At 35.8% G+C, this 23,872-nt stretch overlaps 1 protein-coding gene across 7 annotated transcripts in view; it reads left to right on the forward strand.

Moving 5' to 3' along the window:
- Positions 1-23,872, forward strand: part of SMC6 (structural maintenance of chromosomes 6) — an 88,239-nt gene that overhangs the window by 58,099 nt on the left and 6,268 nt on the right. For 4 of the 7 annotated variants that reach the window (XM_050754266.1, XM_050754267.1, XM_050754265.1 and 1 more), the window contains 4 exons: positions 738-883; positions 9,686-9,811; positions 14,803-14,908; positions 23,385-23,537. In XM_050754266.1, the coding sequence (XP_050610223.1) occupies positions 738-883; positions 9,686-9,811; positions 14,803-14,908; positions 23,385-23,537 (531 nt within the window). Of the gene's footprint in view, positions 1-737; positions 884-9,685; positions 9,812-14,802; positions 14,909-18,169; positions 19,716-20,833; positions 20,859-23,384; positions 23,538-23,872 lie in introns of those variants that run through there. The other 3 variants (XM_050754269.1, XM_050754271.1, XM_050754272.1) reach the window with 3 other exon arrangements.

The raw sequence follows: 23,872 nt of genomic DNA on the forward strand, positions 1-23,872 counted from the left end.
TTCAGCTAACACAGCTCCTTAGATGCCCACCTTGGCAAGCGGATAGCCATTGTGTGTCCGGAAAAGGCACCCCTTCCAGAGAGTAGTTGGGCTGTGGGCTGGGCTAGATTTTAGCTCCTACTAGACGTGTCTGTTGGCAACTAGAGTGGCCCAGTGTTTAGAGGAGAATAAATTGAAGGCTATCTTGTCATAACTAGAACAGATGGATTCCAATTTTGCATTTATATCTTAAGGAAAATGATCTAAACTCTGTAATTCATTTTCTTATTTGTTTTCCTCATTTGTTTCAGAATAATACAGAAAGTTGTGAATATAAATAAGTACTATGTGTAAAAGTGCCTTGTATTCTTTACCCCATGAGGGTCTTTGTGTTTTTAATACCATTGGTGCTCAGAGTCCACCCTAAAGGACGTGGAAACCTACATCTCACCTGGGTGCCCTGGGTAGCAAGCTTTTCGGAACTGCTACATTAAATTTGTTTCACTAAGAAGTTGTGGAGATCTTGCACCTTTTTAAAGTTACACACAGCAATGCAGTTTCCTCTTGAGGTCATTCCTCTGGACTTTATCTTCAATATAAAACCTAGATAAATATAAATAACATTGATATTAAATGTAATTAAAATACATTTCTTAAACGTAAGTTCAGAATTTTACTTTGCATATTTTGGCACATGTAGTATAATGAATTGTTATATCAAAGAAGAGTTTTAAATATTTAAACATCTATTTTCTTAGGAGAAAATGTCACAAGCAAGACAGATCTGCCCGGAGCGTATAGAAGTAGAAAAATCTGCATCAATTCTGGACAAAGAAATTAATCGATTAAGGCAGAAGATACAGGCAGAACATGCTAGTCATGGAGATCGAGAGGAAATAATGAGGTAAGTAGCTGGTAGCTTTTCTGCTTTACCATATTATTCATGCATATCATCAAGACAAAAAATGAAAAACATATACACGTCTTAAATTTAAATGAAGTGTTACTGTAGCAAATACTTATAGCTGAAGTAGTCCTTTATGTGTGTGTTATTTTCAATAAATAGTAACCTTTTTCCTTCTGAACTATTACAAAACTCATTATGGAATTTCATTTTAACGTAAATGCTTTTGTGTATCTGTAAGTTTCATGTAGACATGAAAATGTTCAACTTCATAAGTAATGAAAGAAATGGAAATCAAAACAGAAGCCATTTTTCAAATACATCAAATCGAATAGGATGAAAATAATGCTAATATTCTAGGTCAGTAAGGTTCAATGAAATGGAAATTTTTATATTACTGATAAAAACGGACGCTCTTGATAATTAGAGCACAGGTTCTGAAGAAAGAGTTATCTAGATTTAAATTGCATTTCCACCACCTACTTATCTGACTTTGGCAAATTACCTCTCTCTCTGAACTTTAATTTTCTCATTCACACAATGGGGGTTGTTCTGAAGATACAGAAATGATCCGTAAACAATATGTAGGAAATATAGTATATTAGTTATCGTTAATGTCTTTCTGAAAAACATTTGGTGGTATGTCAACATATTTTGTCAAAATTTTAATTGACCAGGTAATTTTGTTGCTATTACATACTCCAGTGGGGTACGTGTGATATTTTGGTACCTACATACAATGTGTATGAGTGAGAATATGCAAGATTTGTTTTTCTGTGCCTGGCTTATTTCACTTAATAAGTGACCTCCAGTTCCATCTATGTTGCTGTAAATGACAGGATTTCATTCTTTTGTTTGTTTGTTTGAGATGGAGTTTTGCTCCTCTTGCTCAGGCTGGAGTGCAATGGCATAATCTTGGCTCACTGCAACCTCCGCCTCCTGGGTTCAAGTGATTCTCCTGTCTCAGCCTCGCAAGTAGCTGGAATTACAAACAGGCACATGCCACCACGCCTATCTCATTTTTGTATTTTTAGTGGAGACCGGGTTTCATCATATTGGTCAGGCTGATCTTGAACTGCTGACCTCAGGTGATCTGCCTGCGTCAGACTTCCAAAGTGCTGAGATTATAGGCATGAGCCACCATGCCTGGCCTCATTCTTTTTTATAGCTGAATAGTATTCTAGTGTGTGTGTGTGCATATGTGTGTGTGTATGTATACATGTTTTTCTTTCTTCATTCATTAATGGACATGTGGGTTGATCACATATCTTGGCTATTGTGAATAGTTGCTGTTTTGATTTAGTGATATATCTTGAAGATCTTGTATCAGTACATAGATATTTCCTCAGTGTCTTTTAAAATTTCACTGTATTTAATAATCTCCTTTTCATGGATAGTTGAGTTTTAATCTAATCTTTTGCTATTGCAAATGGTGGAACACAGTAACTGAATGTGCATTATTTTATATGTACTCAGGGTTGTTTTTTTTAATAGTATAAGCTCCATATGGTCAGATTTCCCTTTCTAGGGATTGTACTAATTTTGCATTCCCATTAGCAATGTATTAGAGTGTCTGTTTTCCTACAGCCTAAACAGTGTGTGTCCTTAGATTTTTTTTGCTGATTTCCCAAGAAAAAGAATTAACTATAATTTTAATGTACATTTCTCTTATATTGAGTGAAGTTGAACATCTTTTCATTTATTTATATTTATTTTTCTGTAACCTTTTCATGTACTTTTTTCTCTTTTCAGTACATTATGCAGATTTTTTAAATTAAATTAATTTTGTGATATTTATATATTCACAGGTAGGTTTTTTTTGTTTTTTTGTTTTGTTTGTTTGTTTGATTTTTTGAATTGGAGTCTTCCTCTGTCACCCAGACTGGAGTGCAGTAGTGCGATCTTGGCTCACCACAACCGCTGCCTCCTGGGTTCAAGTGATTATCCTGCCTCAGTCTCCCAGGTAGCTGGGATTACAGGCATGCACCACCACGCGCAGCTAATTTTTTTTATTTTTAGTAGAGCTGGAGTTTCGCCATGTTGACCAGGCTGGTCTCGAACTCCTGACCTCAGGTGATCCACCTGCCTCAGCCTTCCAAAGTGCTGGTATTACAGGCATGAGCCACCACACCTGGCCACAGGCAGTTGTTAAAAAACCATACTGTTTTAATGATTGTGGCTTTATGATGTTCTTTCTGATTTTCATTGTTAATTTTTCAGTGAATTTAGTAACCTGAGCAAAAGTTATTTATTTTTCTGTGGAAAATCAATTTTTAATTCCATAGTCTGCTAGTCACTCACATATTACATTTCTCTTTCTATTAGTTATAAAATAAAATAATTGTAGTAATGATTTAAGAAGCAACTGGAGCTCAAACAAAATTTTAACCCTAGTAGATTTTCCCATTTGGAATTAATAGTGTATTGAACAGAGAAATTGCCTAGATCCAGTTGCCATAGACATGCATCCATTATTATAAATACAGTTGGCTCTCTGTATCCACTGGTTCCATATCCATAGGTTCAACCAACCACAGATTGAAAAGACTGGGGGAAAAATCTCAAAAACAACAAAAAAAGAATACAACAGTAAAAAATAATACAAATTAAAAAAAAATACAGAATACAGTAAAACAACTATTTACATAGCATTTACATTGTCTTAGGTATTATAAGTAATCTCTAGAGATAATTTAAAGTATACAGGAAGATGTATATAGGTTATACGCAAACACTGTGACGTTTATAAAAGGGATTCATGGATTTTGGTATCTGCACAGGGGTCCCTGGAACCAGTTCCTTCGTGGATACTGAGGGACAGCTCTATCAAAAATCATAAAACTTCAAACATTATTGAAAAGTCATATATATTTAGCATGTATACATGCACACATATACATGCACTCACATTTCTTTAAATTTTTTTTTCTGTACCATTCAAAAGTAGGTTTCATATATCATGACCCTTTACTTCTTAGTACTTCAATGTATTCCCTAAGAATAAGAGTATTATCTTACATAACCACAATGCTATTATAAAGTTCAGGAAACTTAACATTGATACCTGTAGTCCAATTCCGATGTTGACAGTTCTCCGTGTCTTTCCTACGGTATCAGATGCAGTCTAGGGTCGTGTATTTCATTTGTCATACTCTTTTACAGAGTGCTCTTTGTTTTGGTTTTATATGATATTTTTTCTCATAATTAGGTTCATATGTGTTCTTGGCCAGGATGCCACAGAAATAATGATGTATCTTTTTCTGGATATCACATCCAGAGGCACATAATCTATCTATTTCTCTCTCTCTCTCTCTCTGTCTCTCTCTCTCTCTGTCTCTCTCACTGATGATGTTAATTTTGACCACCACATCTGGCCACAGGCAGTTGTTAAAAAACCATACTGTTTTAGTTATTGTGGCTTTATGATGTTCTTTCTGATTTTCATTGTTAATTTATTCAGTGAATTTAGTAACCTGAGCAAAAGCAAAAGTAAAGGTGTTCATTGGTTTTTCCATTATATACCTTACTGTTTTTTCCTTGCAACTAATAAACATTCTGCAGACAGACACTTTGCAACCCTGCCAGTATCCTGCTTTTTATCATATTTTCATCCCTAGATTTATCATCTGCTAATGATTCTTACCTGAACGAATCTTTACTATACTGCTTGCAAAATGAGGATTTTTCAATTCTATTGCATCCTTCATATTTATCAGTCACTTGTAAGGAAGAGCCTACGTTATCTCCAATTTATCTATTTATTTATTTATTTACTTGCCTTTGCAATATGGACTTTGCAATTATTGCCAAATCCCCTCTGCAAGATGTGTTTACAATTTTTTTTTTCTGGTATTTAGTAAATTTGCTGTGTTCTAAAGTTACTTGGATTAGGTTTTTCTTTCTCTCTTTACTGTTACAGTTATTAATTGACTTGATTTGGAAATGTTTTTATTTGCATTCAGTTTCCTTCTTAATTTAATTTTACAGACTTCTGTTTTACTCAATGAACTGTAGTCATTTATAGTCCAGGTTTATTTTAAGAGTTTCTTTTTTTGAGACAGGGTCTCACTCTATTGTCCAGGCCGGAGTTCAGTGGTAGGATCTCGGCTCACTGCAACCTCTGCCTCCCGGGCTCATGTGATCCTCCCGCCTCAGCCTCCCAAAGTGCTGGGATTATAGGCATGAGCCACTGCATGGCCTATTTTAAGATTTAAATTGTTCCATCTTTGGTCAAATGGAGGCTCTTCAAGCTGGTTCTTGCATTTTCTTAACATGCTTTCCTTGTTGTTGTTTTTTTTAATAGCATTTTTAAACTTTGTGACATAACAAAATGTTTCAAGCTCATTCTACACCTGACCCAGCCTTGGAGTCAGTCACTTCTCCAAAGAGCCCTGGTTCCTTTTTTTAAGGAATGATACCTAAAAACAAAATTTGGATTTTAGGGGTGCTGATTTTTGCTGGAGTAGCATTTCTTCCAGTACCTTTCAGTTAACAGAACTAAAAATGTGAGTTTGTATTGGTGTCTCCAGTGGCAGTCCAATCCCACAAAGGGCTTTTTAACCTTAACCTATTCCTTGTTTCTATCTTTTTTTCCTCCACGGGAGGAACTCTGGCTCTCAACAACGTTAATATTTACTCAGTTCCACAATATAGATCTACAAAAAGAAAATTATTGAAAAACATTCAAGATGTGTTTGTAATTATTTTTTCTCTACTATTTAGTAAATTTACTCTGTTCTAAAGTTATTTGGATTAGGTTTTTATTGTTGTGGTTATTGTCTTGATTTAGAAATGCTTTTGTTTTTGTTTGCATTCAATTTTAGATTTCTCTAATCCTTGTTTATGTAATTTCTCTTCAAGGGGAATATGTAGAAATTAACATGTTTTCGCAAGTCAAAGCCATAAACAAAAGTATATTCAGGGACGTGTTCTACCTTTCATCCTTTCCACCCCATTTCTCCTGCCCACTCACTATAGGCACCAGTTCTTTTTTATTTTCTATCTTTCATGGTTTTTTTTTGTTTGTGAAAGTAAGCAGGTTCATGTGTTTTCTTTTTCCCATGGTTCCTCTACTTTCTTTCACAAAAGGTAGTCAACCATCTTGCTTTTATCATTCACCAATATACCTGAAGATCACTCTATATCAGTTCATTGAGATCTTCCTCATTCTTTTTACAGCTTCATTGTACTCTGTTTTGTGAGTCTGCACACACACATTGATCTGTACCATAGTTTATCCAATCATTCTGTGTGTGTGCATTTTGGTTATTTCCAGTATTTTGCAGTTACAGATAATGCTGCAATGACTTATCTTGCACATGCACGCACATTTGTGTGTATGTGTGTTATTGGATACACTTGTGGCATCATATCAGTGCTCAAATCTGTATCTTCACAGTAATTTTCCAGAAGTGACTTTACTAGTTTGAAGCATAAATGTATAAGTGGTTTTGTTAGATATTTTCAAACCTTCTCTATAGGGTGTGTATCATTTTTGCATTTGTGCCAGCATTGTACAGGTTGAGTATTCCTTATCCAAAATGCCTGGAACCAGAAGTATTTTGGATTTTGGATTTTGGAATATTGGCATATTGATGAGATATCTTGGAGATGGGACCTAAATCTAAACACAAAAATTCATTTATGTTTTATATACACCTTATACACATAGCCGGAAGGTAATTTTATGTATTTTTTAAATGATTTTGTGCATGGAACAAACTTTGTATACATTGAATCATAGAAAGTGAAAGTGTTACTATCTTAGCCATCCATGTAAACAATCTGTGGTTGTTTGACATCACTGTCATTCCTGATTCTGAATTTATATAAGCAGTCGTTTTCTTACACTTATTCACACGTAAGTACTTAGTAAAAAATTTGACATATATATCTAGCATGTATGTATGTCATACATGTTACAGAAAAGATATATCACAGCTGAAGGGGGCTAGGAAGGTCTCTTTTCCCTTGGGGACACTGAATAAATAAACTGTATTGTGTGCCCATATTTTGACTACAACCTGTCCCATGAGGTCAGGTGTGGAATTTTTCACTTTTGGCATCCTATCAGTGCTCGAAATGTTTCAGATTTTGAAGTATTTTGAATTTCAGATTTTTGGTTTGCTTTTTGGGACGCAGTCTCACTCTGTTGCCCATGGTGGAGTGCTGTGGCACGATCTTGGCTCACTGCAACCTCTGCCTCCTGGATTCAAGCAATTCTCCTGCCTCAACCTCCCAAGAAGCTGGAATTACCAGCACCTGCCACCATGCCCAGCTAATTTTTGTATTTTTAGTAGAGACAGGGTTTTACTATGTTGGCCAGGGTGGTCTCGAACTCTCGACCTCAAGTGATCCTCCCGCCTTTGCCTCCCAAAGTGCTTACAGGTGTGAGATACCATACCTGGCCAAATTTCAAATTTTTGGATTAGGAATGCTCAACCTGTATGAGAGAGGATACTTTTTCCCCAACTTTGCCAACAAAGTGTATAGTGTATAAACTTTTTAATTTGTGCCTGTCTGATGGCTGAGAAATTGTATATTAATGTAACTTTAATTACATTCCATCATTATGAATAAAACTTAACATTTTTTCATATGTTTAAGAATCATTTTTATACCCTGTGAATTATCTATTCTTTTTAAAAATTATTTTTTGTAGTGTTTTTCCCCTCAAAGTTTAAGTTTTTAACATATATGTGTGTATTAGGAGTATTAACCAAATATTACAAATTTTTCTCTTGATTTCTTTTTTGAATTTGCATATATATTTTTGCTATGAAAAGATTATTTTTATTTGGTTCAATTTGTCATTCTTTGATTACATCTGGATTTTGGGTCATAGTTAAAATGCTTTTCTCTGCATCTAGGTTATGGAGGTATTCACCTACGATTTTTTTTCTTATTCCTTTTTCCACATGTTCTAATTACCTATGATTTTTTAGTACTTCTGTATGTCCATTTTTTACATGATATCTGTGATTTTTTTTGGAGTTTATTCTCATGTATGGTGTGAGGAATAGGTTTTGTCTTTTTCCACATGATGATGCAGCCATTTGAAAAGTTGTTTGTTCTCTTTGGCTTGAGAATGGCATGTATGAATATTTTCTATGTTTTATAAGTTGATAAGAATTTGTCTTTAGCTTTTATGTTTGAAGCGTAGTTTGGCCTAATATAAAATTCTTAGCTCATACTTTTTCTCCTGAGCATCTTGTTTATGTTGGTGCTTGTCTATTATGTCCTGTAACTTGTCCAGAATGTTAGAATTCAGTGATTCTTTCATTGTTAAACATTGCTTTTTCAATATTTAGATTTAAGTCTTTTAGTTCTTAAAAATTTTGTTGAATTTTACTTTAAAATATTTTGTTTCATTGTTTTGGTTTTTTTTGAGGCCTTTAGTTACAATGTTGGATATCTATATCTTCTCTAGTTATCATTTTGTCTAACCCTTTTGTCTGTTTTCTTTTTCATTTTGCTTGATTTTCTCATTTATGTTTTTTTTCCATCTATGTGTTTTCCACGTTTCTCTTTTCTCCTATGCGTCTTCTCATTTTGTCTTCATATCTGTGTGTGTTCTTTTTAGGAGGAGGTTCTAGCCCTCCTACCTTCCTGTCTGTGGATTCTCTTGCTTTACCTACTCCTCCTGTCTGATTATTACCTCCTTTTGTTTATCTGTTCTTTCAGTTCTTTTGTCTGCTTTGAGGTATTCCTTCCTGGGAGCACTTGTCTGATGTTTGTGTTTGTTTGTTTGTTTTTGTTCTTTTAGACAGGCTCTTGCTCTGTCACCCAGGCTGAAGTGCAATGGTACAATCATGGTTCACTGCAGCCTTGAACTTCTGGGTTCAGGTGATCCTGTGCCTCACCCTCCTGAGTGAGACCACAGGCACATGCCACCACACCTGGCTAATTTTTATTTTATTATTTGTAGAGATAGAGTCTCGTTATATTGTCCAAGCTGGTCTCTAATTCCTGGGCTCAAACAATCCTCTCACCTTGGCCTCCCAAAGTGCTGGGATTATAGGCATGAGCCAATATACCTGGCCTCTTTTGTTTTAATTTATGATGTTCAATTATAATTTTCATCTGCTTTGTGGCAACACTGTTCTAATAAGTTTTCTTTGTCTTTTGCTGTTCTTCATATTTTCCCCATAAATATCTGGATGCTATGCCAGCGTTTTTTGTTACTTATTTTTTTAATTAGTTGAATTTTCCTGGACCAGTTATTTGAAGGAGAATGGGAAGGGTAGCTGTGGGAGCCTCGACCAGCATTGCCTTTCATGCTAATTCAATTATAGGCTTGCCACAGTAATAGGCTGTTGCCTTTTGTAATAGCACTTTGAGTAGCCATGCCATCTCTGCCTCTTTGATCTTACCTTGTTTAGGACAGGGGAGGGTGGATTCTAATGCTGGCTTGAGTTCTTTTTTTCTTTTATTGGCATCTGTTACTGAAGGAAACCTTTCTTCCAGTGTGACCCCTTCCCTTTTTGAAGGTGTGTATTTGCTGGCATTCTCTAAGATCTGCTGCCTCTAGGCCCCACCAGGGTACTTGTTCACACACTGTCTCTGCCTCCTGTAGGGCTTGGACCTTGTTCCTTCCCTGTCCGGGTAGTACTCTCTCATTCCATACCACCCTTTCATTCTGGGAGTGTAATTTCACTGGAAATTTATGAAATTGACTGCTGCTAGGTCCCCTTAGTACTCTCTGCCCCTCCCTATTCTTCCCAGTTAAATCTGTTTCAGATTCTACTCTTACGTTTTTTACGTGTGGCATATTTCTTACGTAATATTTTGTTTATATAATAGGCAGTACCAAGAAGCAAGAGAGACCTATCTTGATCTAGATAATAAAGTAAGGACTTTAAAAAAGTTTATTAAATTATTGGGAGAAATCATGGACCACAGATTCAAAACATATCAACAATTTAGAAGGTAAGTACATTGGAAAACATTACTATGTATTGTACATTTTTGTGTTTCTCTGTTTTCACATTATTTATATAATTTTGTTATAGCAAAGACTATTAATGCTTGCTTTGTTATTCAGTTCTTAGGATTCTCTAATTTAATCAGACAATTCCGAATCTGCAGGACTCTTTATAGTGAGCTTATCCAACTGTTCCACTCTGTTAGATATTCTTTATGCTTAATAGGTCCTTTATGCTTAAATAGGTCCTTTGAAAGGGAACTCATTGGTTCTAAAATAGCCTATTTTACCCTTGGCTATTGCATGTTTTTAATGGATACAAGCATGTGGTAGGAACTTTAAAGGTAATACCTCAGTTGATTTACCGTAATCTACTAGAATGACGTAGCTCCATGAATGCAGAAACTCTGTTTTGTTTACTGCTGTATCTCTAGTTTCTATAACCGTACCTGATACATACCAATATACGTTGGTTGTATAAATGAATACAGAATTAGGGAAACTGGATATTAGCATATCCAGAGATGTACAGACTCATAGAGATAGATTGACTCCAACTGATAACAAGTGACGGAAATAAACAGAGGATAGTTGATAGGGAGGAACGGCCCTTTAATGTACATGAATCCAAGACAGCCCTAGTCCTTCCATTTGCCTCTGTTTTTCTCCAGGCAAATTCCCTCAGTAATATGCTTTTTAAAACTGTCTTTACACCAAAAATTCTACCATCTTAAGCCTGTACAAATTAAAAAAAAAAAAAAAGTACCTAGCTCTTATATTCCTTAGTGAAACCATAGGTTAGTTTTTGAAATTCCTTTTTCAGTTTTACAGGCATATTAGTAGGACTTGAATTAAATAGGACCCATTTATACCCTTTTGAGGCTACTTTTAAGCCTTGTTAGATGAGATTAGAGCAGCCATTTGGTTGCGGGCTAATTTTTTCCTACCTCTGAGGCAGTGCTATTCTGAGTACTCTACCGATACTTTGTGAATCACGAGGTCTTCGCTGTAGCCAGTAAGAACATGAACTATTCCTGATCGTGTGTGAGCTGTCAGAATTACTTCTATTTCCTTTGGATATTTCTTTTCCCAGCCTCAAATGATGTCCTCACACCTGTGCACTGACCAGTACTCAGCTCAAGACTGGAACAGAACCCTTTGTAGATCCTCTGAAGTTTATTTTGCCTCCCCAGACTCCCAGCTCCAGCTCCTCAAACAAGAGCAACAGCTCTACTTTGGTTTCTACTCCCTTGTCCTCTTTCGGTGAAGAGCAATGTGGGGCATTGGTAGGGTTCAGTGTTTGTTTCCTATCTTTCAGAGATCATTTGACTAGAACTGCCTGTTCTAGGGGGTTGGAAGAAGTTAATTGCAACCCCCTTGGATGTCTGAGGGATTCAGTGGAGGAAGTGACTGCAGATGTGGTGGAAGTGGCAAGAGAACTAGAATTAAATGTGGAGCCCGAAGATAGCCAGAGTCTGAAAATGCTTGTTTTATGTATTTTGTCTCATTTTTTAGTTTCAGGCAGAAGAATAAACCCAATCTCTATTACTACATAAATCTGTTCCAGATGCAGTAGGATTTATTTTTATATCATTACTCAGAAATTTGTATTTAAAAGGTTTTTTGCAAAGTACTGGTCTTAGAGTTTACAGGCATACCTCATTTTACTGCAGTTCACTTTATTGCACTTCACAAATGTTGCATTTTTTACAAATTGAAGGTTCAGGGCAAGCCTGCTTCAACCAAGTCTGTCAGCACCATTTATCCAACAGCGTGTGATCACTTAATGTCTCTGTGTCATATTTTGTTTAATTTTTGCAATATTTCAGACTTTTTCGTTATTATTAATCTGTTGTAGTGATCTGTCATCAGTAATCTTTGTTACTGTTGAAATTGTTTTCGGGTGCCACAAACGGTGCCCATATAAGACAACAAACTTAACAAATGTTGTGTGTGTTTTTCCTGCTCCACTGACTGGCCATTCATTCCCTCATCTCTCTCTGTCCCCTTGGGCCTCCCTATTCCCTGAGACACAACAATATTGAAATTAGGCTAGTTAATAGCCTTACAGTGACCTCTGAGTGTCCAAGTGAAAGGAAGAGTAGGATTTCTGTCACTTTAAATCAAAAGCTAGAAATGATTAAGCTTAGTGAGGAAGGTATGTCAAAAGCCAAGATAAGCCAAAAGCTAGGCCTCTTGTGCCAGTTAGCCAAGTTGTAAATGCAAAGGAAAATTTCTTGAAGGAAATTAAAAGTGCTATTCCAGTGAACATACTAATGATAAGAAAATTAGACAGCCTTATTGTTGATATGAAGAAAGTTTCAATGGTCTGGATAGAAGATCAAAGCAGCTGTAACATTCCCTTAAGTCAAAACCTAATCCAGAGCAATGCCCTAACTGTCCAATTCGATGAAGGCTGAGAGAGGTGAGGGAGCTGCAGAAGAAGAGTATGACACTAGCAGAGGTTTGTTCATGAGGTTGAAGGAAAGAGGCCATCTTTGTAATATAGAAGTGCAAGGTGAAACAGCAAGCACTGATGTAGAAGCTGCACATTATACAGAAGATCTGACTAAGATAACTGATGAAAGTGGCTACACTAAGCAATGGATTTTCAACACAGACAAAACAGCCTTGTATTAGAAGATACCATCTAGGACTTTCATAGCTGGAAAGGAGAAGTCAATGCCTGGCTTCACAGGACAGGCCAAATCTCTTATTAGAGGCAAATGAAGCTAATGACTTTAAGCCAATGTTTATTTACCATTCTGAAAATCCTAGGACCCTTAAGAATTGTGCAATCTACTTTGCATGTGCTGTACAAATGGAAAAACAAAGCCTGATGAGAGCACATTTGTTTATAGCATCATGGATTACTGAATATTTTAAGCCCACTATTGAGTCTTACAGCTCAGAAATATTTCTTTGAAAATGTTACTGCTCATTGACAGTGCACCTGGTCACCCAAGAGCTGATATGATATACAAGAAGATTAATGTTGTTTTCATGCCTACTAACATCCATTCTGTAACCCATAGATCAAGGAGTAATTTTACCTCTCAAGTCTTTTATTTAAGAAATATATTTTGTAACACCATAGCTACTGTACATAGTGATTCCTCAATAGATCTGAGCAAAGTAAATTGAAAAACTTCTGGAAAGGACTCATCATTCTAGATACCATTAAGAACATTTATGATTCATGGGAGGAAGTCAAAATATCAACAATAGTGTAAACAAAACTTTTGTATGCAGTGGGAAACCAAAAAATATGTGTGACTCACTTTATTGCAATATTCGCTTTTTTTTGTGGTAGTCTGGAACTGAACCTGCAGTATTTCTGAAGTATGCCTGTATTACCTTCATATGATTCTTCACCACTGACATATTTCATATTGTTTACTCAGTACTCAGTCTTAGGAGGGGAGTAAAAACGACCTAATTTTTAAAATTGTTATGTCTTTACTCTGGAGAACTTTGCCATTTTTTTTTTTTTGAGACGGAGTCTCGTTCTGTCGTGAAGTCTGGAGTGCAGTGGCTCGATCTCGGCTCACTGCAAGCTCTGCCTCCCGGGTTCACGCCATTCTCCTGCCTCAGCCTCCCGAGGAGCTGGGACTACAGGCTCCCGCCACTATGCCAGGCTTATTTTTTTTATTTTTAGTAGAGACGGGGTTTCACCGTGTTAGGCAGGATGGTCTCGATATCCTGACCTTGTGATCCGCCCGCCTCGGCCTCCCAAAGTGCTGGGATTACGGGCGTGAGCCACGGTGCCCAGCCAGAACTTTGCCATTTTATGACAACAGTCTCTTTTAGACATCCCATAAATGGAGCAATAAATGAATACATATCTGTATTGAAAGAAAAGTTAATAGAAAACTCTGAAAACCAGCTAGCAGTGGTTGCTGTGGCAGCAGAAGGAAACTCAGGCTATCAGTGATTTCTAGTGTGGGAATTTAATTCAGTTCAGGGAGGGAAATAGGAAGGAAAAGAGTACCAGAGAAGTGAGCTTTAGGCTTACTAGGGAGCAAAGATGTTATGAAACCACGGCCAGTGACTTACCACACAGATCTTATTTTCTAAATACCATTCCCCGCTAAAAGGAACCGGGGCTCCATGGAGAAATGGCGGATTCCAGAGCTGGGCAGGGAAGGTACAGATGAACCTCATGCTATGGCAGAAAGGAAGGAAGGGCTCAAAAAAAAAAAGGGGAGTCATGATAAAAGGACACATGATCCAGCTTGAAGGGGGTGCCCACTGGAAAAATCTAGGACAGTTTGAGGATCTCAATAAGTATAGTAATAGATGGTGTGAACAATGCAAAAATAAAGCCAATGAATAAGACTCCCTAATCTATTCTGATACATGGAAAGTTAGATAAGGAAATAAAGAATTGAGGAAGAAGGGAAAGTTCCTTACAGTAAAATGCCATCTAATATGTAGAGAAGGAAAGATAGAGTTTGCATTGTGCCAAGCGAAGGAAAGATAGAGTTTGCATTGTGCCAAGCAAAGTGTAAGGCATTAGAGGTACCCAGTGCTTAAGAGAGTGCCCTTAGCTTTTTTGCTACTGTGAAATTGGAAGGAGGCAAAATAAATAGATATTTTGTCCATTTATCTTGTCACCATTAGAGTTAATCCTCTCAAGGACAAAATATCTTTGTAATGTATTAGGGTAATACCTTAGATTATTAATTAGTTGAATGATTGATACATTCCTAAGCACTGACTATGGTATAATATGTTAAATGTGAGATGACTCTTTAATTCATTTCATTAATTTTTTTATTATAAAAGTAAATGAACTGGTGAAAATGTAGGGACATAAATGAATATAAAGACACAAGGGAAAAAATATTACCTAAAACTCAACTAGTAAGTGAGTAACCAATGTTTACATTTTGGCATATTTCCATCTGGTTTTCTAACATGCTTAGATCATGCTGAATATAGTTTTAAAAAACCTTTGCCCTCTTATTAATGTGCCTAATTTTTAAATTTCAAGGTGTTTGACTTTACGATGCAAATTGTACTTTGACAACTTACTATCTCAGCGGGCCTATTGTGGAAAAATGAATTTTGACCACAAGAATGAAACTCTAAGTATATCAGTAAGTATCTTAATTCTTTTCATCCTAATCATTAGAAAAACTAGTTATTTCTTTTCTATTTTTGTTGGGTATTTTTTAGAGGCAGAGTCTTACTCTGTTTCCCAGGCTGGAGTGCAGTGGTACGATCATAGCTCACTGTAACCTTGCATGGGCTCAAGTGACCCACCTGCCTCAGCCTCCCAAGTAGCTAGGACTATAGGTGCATGCCACCATGCCCAGCTAATTTTTTTTTTTTTTCTGTATAGACAATGTCTCACTATGTTGCCCAAGCTGTCTTAAACTCCTGGCCTCAAGCAATTCTCCTTCCAAAGTGCTAGGATTATCGGTGTGAGCCACCATGCCTAGCCTGCTGCTTTTCTTTTGATAAAACATTGATAAACTTTAACCTGTTGTCTTTGATTTTTAACTTAAGGATGGTCTTTGCCAACGTGTTGAATATAAATTGATCTCACTAAATAAAGCTCCTAGCATAGATTTTATTTGTAGACAAACACATTATTTTCTTAGGGTGATAATTGGGAATTTTTTTTCAGTGAGAAGTATTTACCTTGTCTTTCTACTCCACTAGTTTCCTTTTAAAATGTGTACAGCATTTTAAATTATTCGGGACTTTATGGAAAGTACATAGTCTCCAGTCTCCTATAAGGAAGCAAAGAAGGTTCTTCCCCACTTAATTGTGTTTTTACTCTTTACTTCTGAAGTTGTCCCTAGATCTGGCCACTTTTGAGTAAAAAAAGCTACTGTGTTCAACTTGATTTTATGGGTTCTTTCATAGTCGTGTGTTAAAAGGGCATATTGAGATATGGCATTAAAAAAATGTATAGTCAGGAGGCCAGGAACAACTACCCACTCTAAATGTTCTGGAGCAGAACTTTCAAATAATTACCTACTGCTGTTAGTTACCATAAATCTTATCCTTTCATTTTAGTACTTAGAATAAATGTTAAATTTTTGGAACATCTTTTTTGTTTAAAAGCTTTGCATTTTAACCATATTAGAAAGTCAACTTTTACTCTTTTTAATTTCTACTGCTAGATCATGGATAACTCCTCTTTACCCACCTTTGGTTTTTAAAAGACCCAATTATTAAAGATACAAATTGAAAGTATTGAGAAGAATTGTGATTATTGATAGGGAAGGTAGTATGTCATGGTAGTTTATTGTTCTCATTGCAGACTATAAAAAAGCCAGGGAAATTACAAAACTTTTATTTTTAAAAAGACATTGGAAAGGTGTCTAAAGAGTAATGACTAGACAAATTGGAATTCCAAGGGATAGGGGAGCCTGTCCAAGGTAAGCTGACAATTGCTGGACATTTTCTTTCCTGGGAGCGTTTGCTGGTTCTGAGCTTTCAGTAGTCTAGTCCTAGGAGGAGGGCTAACAAGTAGTAGCAGGAGGAGGAGGAGGACTGACAAAACAGTAGAAACTTGGGAAGGGAACTGCTAGGCACCTAACTAATATTTCAGTCAGTCAATTCCTTAGTTCTGATGTTGTGCACAGTTGGCCCAAGGAACAGTTATGAATGAAAAGTGGACTAAGTCTTAGGAAAATTGCAATTTATGCCCAACCCAGCTTTCTCCCTTATTGACTGTGAGCCCTATCATACCTGAAGCCTAATATAAGGAAAGGGGGCCCCTCTTTAGTGAAATATTGTACATTTGGAGGCACCATTGATCTTTTACACAAAATATCAAGCATAAGATAATAAAGACTGAGTGCCTACACCCTAAGATCAGGAAGAAAGCAGTTCTGTCCACGTTCACCATTTATATTCAGAAGTAGAACTAAAGGTTTTAACCAGTGCAGTTAGCCCAGAAAAAGAACTAAGACGTGTATATTGGAACAGAAGAAGTAAAATTCTTTTGATCCACAAATATGGTTATCTCTGCAGAAAATCTGATGGAATCTACAAAAAGAGCTACTAGAACTAGTTGAAGTTATAACTAGCAAGGCTGCAGACACAATCAGTATGCAAAAATGAATTACAATTCTATATACTTGCACCAAATGATTAGAAATTGAAATTTTAAAAAATACTATTTATATTAGCATCAAAAATATAAACTACCTAGGGAAAAATCTGCCAGAAGATATTCAAGACCTGTATACTGAAAACTACTAAAATAGATGCTGAGAAGCTAAAGAAGACCTAAATAAATGGAGAGACACAGGGTGTTGCTAGAGCAGAAGACTCAGTATTATTAAGAAGTAAGTTCTTCCCAAATTGATCTACAGACTGACTCGACTCAGTTTTCATTAAAATGCCAGCAGACGTTTTTGTAGAAATTGGCAAGCTGATCCTAAAATTCATATAGAAATGCAAAGGGCCTAAACTAGCCAAAACAACTTTGAAAAGGAAGAATAAAATTGGAGGACTTATCAAATTGTGCACTTTAAATATATGAGGTTTATTATATTTCATTTATACTTAAAGCTGTAAAAATTACCACATATATGAAGCATGGAAAGGTGACTGATAATTTTTTTTTAAGTAGAAAATAGAACCAGACCACCAGATGATAGTTACAAGAGAAAGCAGACTAATATTTTTAACCATGATTAATTTGTTAAAGAACATAGAGTTAATTATAAACAAAATGGACAAAACAGATTCAACACTGAATTGGAATCCACAATTTCAATACAGAATTGGAAGCTACAAGAACATTCTAAAACTGAAAAGCGTAATATCTGAAATTAAGAACCCATTGGATGAATTTAACAGCCAACTGGACACAACAGAAGACAAAATTAACAAATCAAGGCAGGTCTAAGGGAAATGTCTAAATTGAACAGCATAAAAACAGAAAACACTGAACAGAGTTTGAGATATGAGGAGCACAACCAGCAAGTTTAACATAATTGGAGTCCCTATAGGATAGAACAAAGAATGAGCAGAAAGAATATTTGAAGAGATAATGTTTGAGAATTTTCAAAACTGAAATACATCAATCTAGATTCAGAAACCTCAGCAACCTATAAGTGAGATAAATATAAAGAAAACCACACTTAAAATCTATAGGATAGTCAAATAGCTGAAAACCAAAAACAAAGAGGTAACCTTACAAGTAGCAAGAGAGAAAATATGCGTTAGTTTTCAAAGAGCAACAATAAAACCGAAGGCAGACTTTTTAATAGAAATTGTGGAAAGTAAACGTTACCTGACAGACTTTAAAGTGCTAGCAGAATTGTTTTTAAAAACTGATATCTAGAATTCAATAACTAGCAAAACTTTTCAAAAATGAAGATGAAACATCTTAGTTTTCAGACAAACAAAAGCTGAAATAATTATTCTTCAGTATGCTTGGCCCACAAGAAATACTAGAGAACATCTTCAGATGAAAGAAACATGGATGGAAACATGGAACTGCAGAAGGAACAGAGAGGAATGCAAAAGGTAAATCTGTGGGTAAATACAAAACAGTTTCGGCTGTCTAAATCAACAATAATAATATTGTTGAATAGACACTCAAGTCTTGAGGGGCTTAGAAGCTGTAAAAGTCAAATGTATGACAATAGCACCAAAAGGGAATAGAAGTACATGGAGTTCTAAACTGTTGTAAGGTTCTTGTACCTTTCAGGAAGTAATACCAATACTAATTTAAGATAAACTAATACATCAGCGATACATATTGCAATCTCTAGAGTAACCACTGAATTTTAAAAGAATGTATAATTGTAAAGCTCACAGAGACCAAACAAAAGGAATGGAAAGCAAAAATACTCAATTAAATGAAGGCAAAAAGGGAAGAGGAATAAAGAACATATGGAACAAATTGGAAGGAGATGCATGACTCAAATATAGATACATCAGTAATTACATTAAGTGTAAGTGCACTAAATTATTAAATTAAAAACAGGCTGAATAGAAAAAAACTAACTGTATGCTATTTATCAAAATACACCTTAAATATTAACATAAGGACAGAGAAGATCCTAAGTAAAATATGGTAAAAGATACACCATGAAAACATTAGCCAAAGGAAAGCTGGTTAAGCTATAATAATAACAAAATAGACTTTATGCAAGAAATATTACTAGAAGCCAAAAGGGCCACTTTGTAGTTATAAAAGTTATTTTTAAAAAAATTTAATTTGTATGTACCTAATAACATAGCTTCAAAATACATAAAAATTGGGAGAACTAAAAGGCAAAGTAAAAGAATTGACAGAGTTGGAAATTTTAATAAACTTTTCTCAGTAATGGATAGAACAATCAGATTAAAAGTCAGTAAGGCAATATAAGATTTAAATTACACAACCAAATTCACCTAATTGGTAGAACTATAGAACATTGTGCCAAACTACCCTAGATTGTATATTGTTTTGAAGTACATGTGGAACATTTACCAAAATAGACCATTTCCTGGCTATAATGCAAATCTCAACAAATTTCAAAGGATTGATGTCATACAGAATATGTTGTAAAGTGGAATGAAATTAGAAATAACAGAAAGGTAACCTTAAAACTTAATGAATGTTAGAAAATTAGGCAGCACATTTCTCTATAATCTGTAGGTCAAAAAAGAAATCAAATAGAAATTAGAAGATAATTTTGAATCAAACAACAATAAAAAGAAAACATCAAAACTTGTATGATACAGCCATAGGATTTCTCAGAAGGGAATTTATAACTCTAAATAGATACATTAGTAAAAATGGAAGGCTGAACATTAATGATCTAAGTTCTATCTCAGGATGCTAAAAGGAAAAAAAGTCCATTATAAATTCAAGTAGAGAGAAGGATACAATGATAAAAGCAGAAGTTGGATAGTAGAAAGCAAATGGACAATAGCAATGAAACAGAATAGACACCTGAGGAAGACCTTACCTACACACATAAGTCATATGTATATGTAATGACAAGACTCCACTGCAAGCCTGTGGAAGAGGGTGGTCTTCTCATGAATGGTGTGAGATTCAAATTGTTGGATATCCTTTTGGTAAAATAAACAGTAAGCGGCCGGGCGTGTAATCCCAGCACTTTGGGAGGCTGAGGCGGGTGGATCATCTGAGGTCGGGAGTTTGAGACCAGCCTGACCAACATGGAGAAGCCCCATCTCTACTAAAAATACAAAATTAGCTGGGCAGGGTGGCGCATGCCTGTAATCCCAGCTACTCAGGAGGCTGAGGCAGGAAAATCACTCACACCCGGGAGGCGGAGGTTGCAGTGAACCGAGATCACACTATTACACTCCAGCCTGGGCAACAAGAGCAAAACTCTATCTCAAAAAAAAAATTAAAAATTAAAAAAAAAAATACACAGTAAGCAAAGTTTGACCCCCTAACTTTATGTACAAAAACTAATTTAGAAGTTGATCATAGACCTAAATTTAAAACAATAAAGCTTCTAGAGGAAGAGAATGTCTTCATGTTTTTTTGAGAAGATTTTTTGAATGGGTGACACAAAAAGCAACGTACTGAAAAGAAAAGATGGATAATTTGGACTTTATTAAAATTAAGAACTTCTCTTCATAATAAAGTAACATTAAACATGTGATAAAAGAAGCTACAGACTAGGATAAGATTTATGATGCATACATGCAACAAAGGACTTATCTAGAATTTTAAAATAATAAGTAGTAAGAAAGAGACTGATGTCTCTTTAAAATGGTCAAAAGACTTAAACAGAAACTACTTTTAAATATCTAAGTGGTGAGTAAACACATGAAAAAGTGTCGTTAGTCATCAGAGAAATACTATTTATACCACAGTAAGTTACTGTCACACCCTTATGATGATGAAAATGAACAAGACTGGCAATGTCGTGTGTTGGTGAGGATGTGGAATTGCAGCTCTCATATATTGCTTGTGGGAGTATAACTTGGTAAAACTAATTTGGAAACCTCTCTGTCAATGTCTGTTAAAGCAGTTCCATTCTTGGGCATAAACCCAAGAAAAAATTAGTGCTTATTTTCTCAAACAGATATATTTGAAAGTGTTCAAAGAAGTTTTACTTATCATAGCCCAAAACTGAGCAACCCAGTGTCTACCTAGAGTCAAATGGATAAAGTTGGGTATATTCAAACAGTGACATGCTGTTCAATAATGAAAATAACAAACTGCTGTTACACACACCATAAATGATCTGACAATGGTGAGTGAAAGAAGCCAGTTACAAGGGTGTACATAGTGTATATAAATATGAAGTGTATATACAAAAGAGTATATGTAACATCTACATATGAAGTTCAGAAACTGTTAAGATTGATTTTGGGTGATTAAAATCAGAATAATAGTTACCTTTTCAGGGATGGTAGTATGATACAAATAGTTTGCTTAGATGCTGGGAATATTCTTGTGTCTTCATCTCAGTAGTGGTTACCCAGGTGTGTGTATGTATTCATGTAAAAATTGAGTTCTACATTTTTGTGCTCTTTACTCTATAAATACTATTACTGTAATAAAAAATGGAGAAAAAGGAAAGTGTTAGAAGTACTTGAATAATTTATCTCCAGAGCTAACTATACAAAACAACTCAAGCTAGACTTTCTGATGTTGTCATCTCTGTTGTTCAAAAGAATATCAGATGAATCTTTAACTTACGTGACCTTCATTTTACTAATAAGGAAAGTGACACTGAAGTAATAGATGAGAGGGTAAAAGCTAGATCCCCCAGATTTACCTAGGGCTTCATTTATTAAATTGGTGCAAAGTACAGTTTTGGGGCAAGATTGCATCTTGGTGTTTAGTCCTTGCTTTTATATGGGAATTTTTATTTGGTTGATTGTTGGTTTGGTTTGTTCAGACTTATGATAGATGTAAAATTTTAGAGTATGTTTAGAATTGGAATTTTTACCTTAGAATATTCATAATGTTAATATTAAAAAATAAATGAATGCTCACTTGAGAGCTGTATCATTTTTCAAATAGTGAATTAAAAATATAGGAAGTTATATGTCTGCTATTGATATGAAACTAGTTGTTTCTCTTTTTTCACCTTGTATGCATATATGTATATCTGGAATTTTGTCAAAAAAAATAGAACCCTTCCTAATGTTATTGTATATTATCTTCTCAGGAAATTATGTGAACGATTTGCTGTTAATTTTATTAGTTGCTTTCTTATTGTTTTCATGGGCCCTTATTTAGTAAATAATTTTTTTAAAATTTTAGATTTTTAAAAAAATTAAAATTATTTAAATTTTAAAAGATTTTATTTAGAATTTATAAGAAATGCAATACAAAAGAAATACATTTTCTTTTTTTTGAGACAGGGTCTCGCTCTGTCGACCAGGCTGGAGTGCAATGGTGTGATCTTGGCTCACTGCAACCTCTGCCTCCCAGGCTCAAGCGATCCTCCCACCTCAGCCTCCCAAGTAGTTGGGACCACAGGACTGTGCCACCATGGCCAGCTAATTTTTGTACTTTTTTTTTTTTTTTTTTTTTTTGGTGGAGATGAGGTTTCCCCATGTTTCTCAGGCTAGTCTTGAACTCCTAGGTTCAAGCAATCCTTTAAATCTTTTTTTTTTTTTTTTTTTTTTTTGAGACTTAGCTCTGTCCCCAGGCTGGAGTGCAGTGGCACGATCTCAGCTCACTGCAAGCTCCACCTCCCGGGTTCACGCCATTCTCCTGCCTCAGCCTCCAGAGTAGCTGGGACCACAGGCGCCCGCCACCACGCCCAGCTAATTTTTTGTATTTTCAGTAGAAACGGAGTTCCGTCATGTTAGCCAGGATGGTCTCGATCTCCTGACCTCGTGATCCACCTGCCTCGGCCTCCAAAAGTGCTGAGATTACAGGCGTGAGCGCCTGGTCCTTTAAATCTTTTAAAAGATGTATTTCAATGCATTTCTTCGGCCAGTGTAAGTAAGCTTTTTAAAGTTGGTTCTGTCCTTTTGACATTCAGTAATTACTTTTAATGCAGCTTAACCACTAGGTGTCACTATAATTCAAGTAACAAAAAATCTCAGCACTTTTAAATGTTTGAAGCTTAAGTTTCAGGGCCGGGTGTGGTGGCTTAAACCTGTAATCCCAGCACTTTGGGAGGCTGAGACGGGAGGATTGCTTGAACCTAGGAGTTTGAGACCAGCCTGGGAAACATGGGGAGACCTCATCTCCACCCCCCAAAAAAAATACAAACAGTAGCTGGCCATGGTGGCATACTTCTGTGGTCCCAACTTCTTGGGAGGCTGAGGTGAGAGGATCGCTTGAGCCTGGGAGACAGAGGTTGCAGTCAGCCACGATCACAACATTTATTAACATTTTTTAAATTATTAAGCCTTTGGAATTTTGGTATGTTAGATTCAGTTATGGTGAAAAAAGTTTTCAGTTTTATTCTCTTGCAGTAGAGCAAGAAATACCATTATGTGTAACTGTTTTACTGTAAAATATTTTGAATGGAATGGATATTTTCAAATCACTAAGTCATTTTATTCTCATCTCCTTTTTACTGTAAATCTATTATTTGTATTGTAAAAAATTTAATCTGGCCTTTCATTTACTTAGTTTTTGTTCCTTGTCAACTCATTCTCTTCAAGGTTCAGCCTGGAGAAGGAAATAAAGCTGCCTTCAATGACATGAGAGCCTTGTCTGGAGGCGAACGTTCCTTCTCCACCGTGTGTTTTATTCTTTCCCTATGGTCCATCGCGGAATCGCCTTTCAGATGCCTGGATGAGTTTGATGTCTACATGGTATTGTTCAATTTTAAATTGTTTTTCATCTGTTTGTTTGTTTGAAACATGTGTTTCTAAAGGAAGGAAATCTTTCTTTAGTTTTACCCCTAACAGGAAAGATCCTGCCCTGACTCTTTAGCCTGTGACCAGTAGTGGGGAAGAACTAAAGAACTGGAGTTCTCTCCCTTGCTTCCAGGCACACAGTACCCTAGAAACCCTGGAGGGGTCCTCCTCGCCCAGCATGGATATCCGTGCCCTCCATCATATCGGCGTTTTCTCCCTCACCCGCTCTCCCAGCTTATTTTCATCAACCCATAAATATGTTCAGGCTTTTTGTTTTAATACAAAATTGT

The sequence above is a fragment of the Macaca thibetana genome, chromosome 13 (assembly GCF_024542745.1).
Source record: "Macaca thibetana thibetana isolate TM-01 chromosome 13, ASM2454274v1, whole genome shotgun sequence".
In the NCBI taxonomy this organism is placed as follows: domain Eukaryota; kingdom Metazoa; phylum Chordata; class Mammalia; order Primates; family Cercopithecidae; genus Macaca; species Macaca thibetana.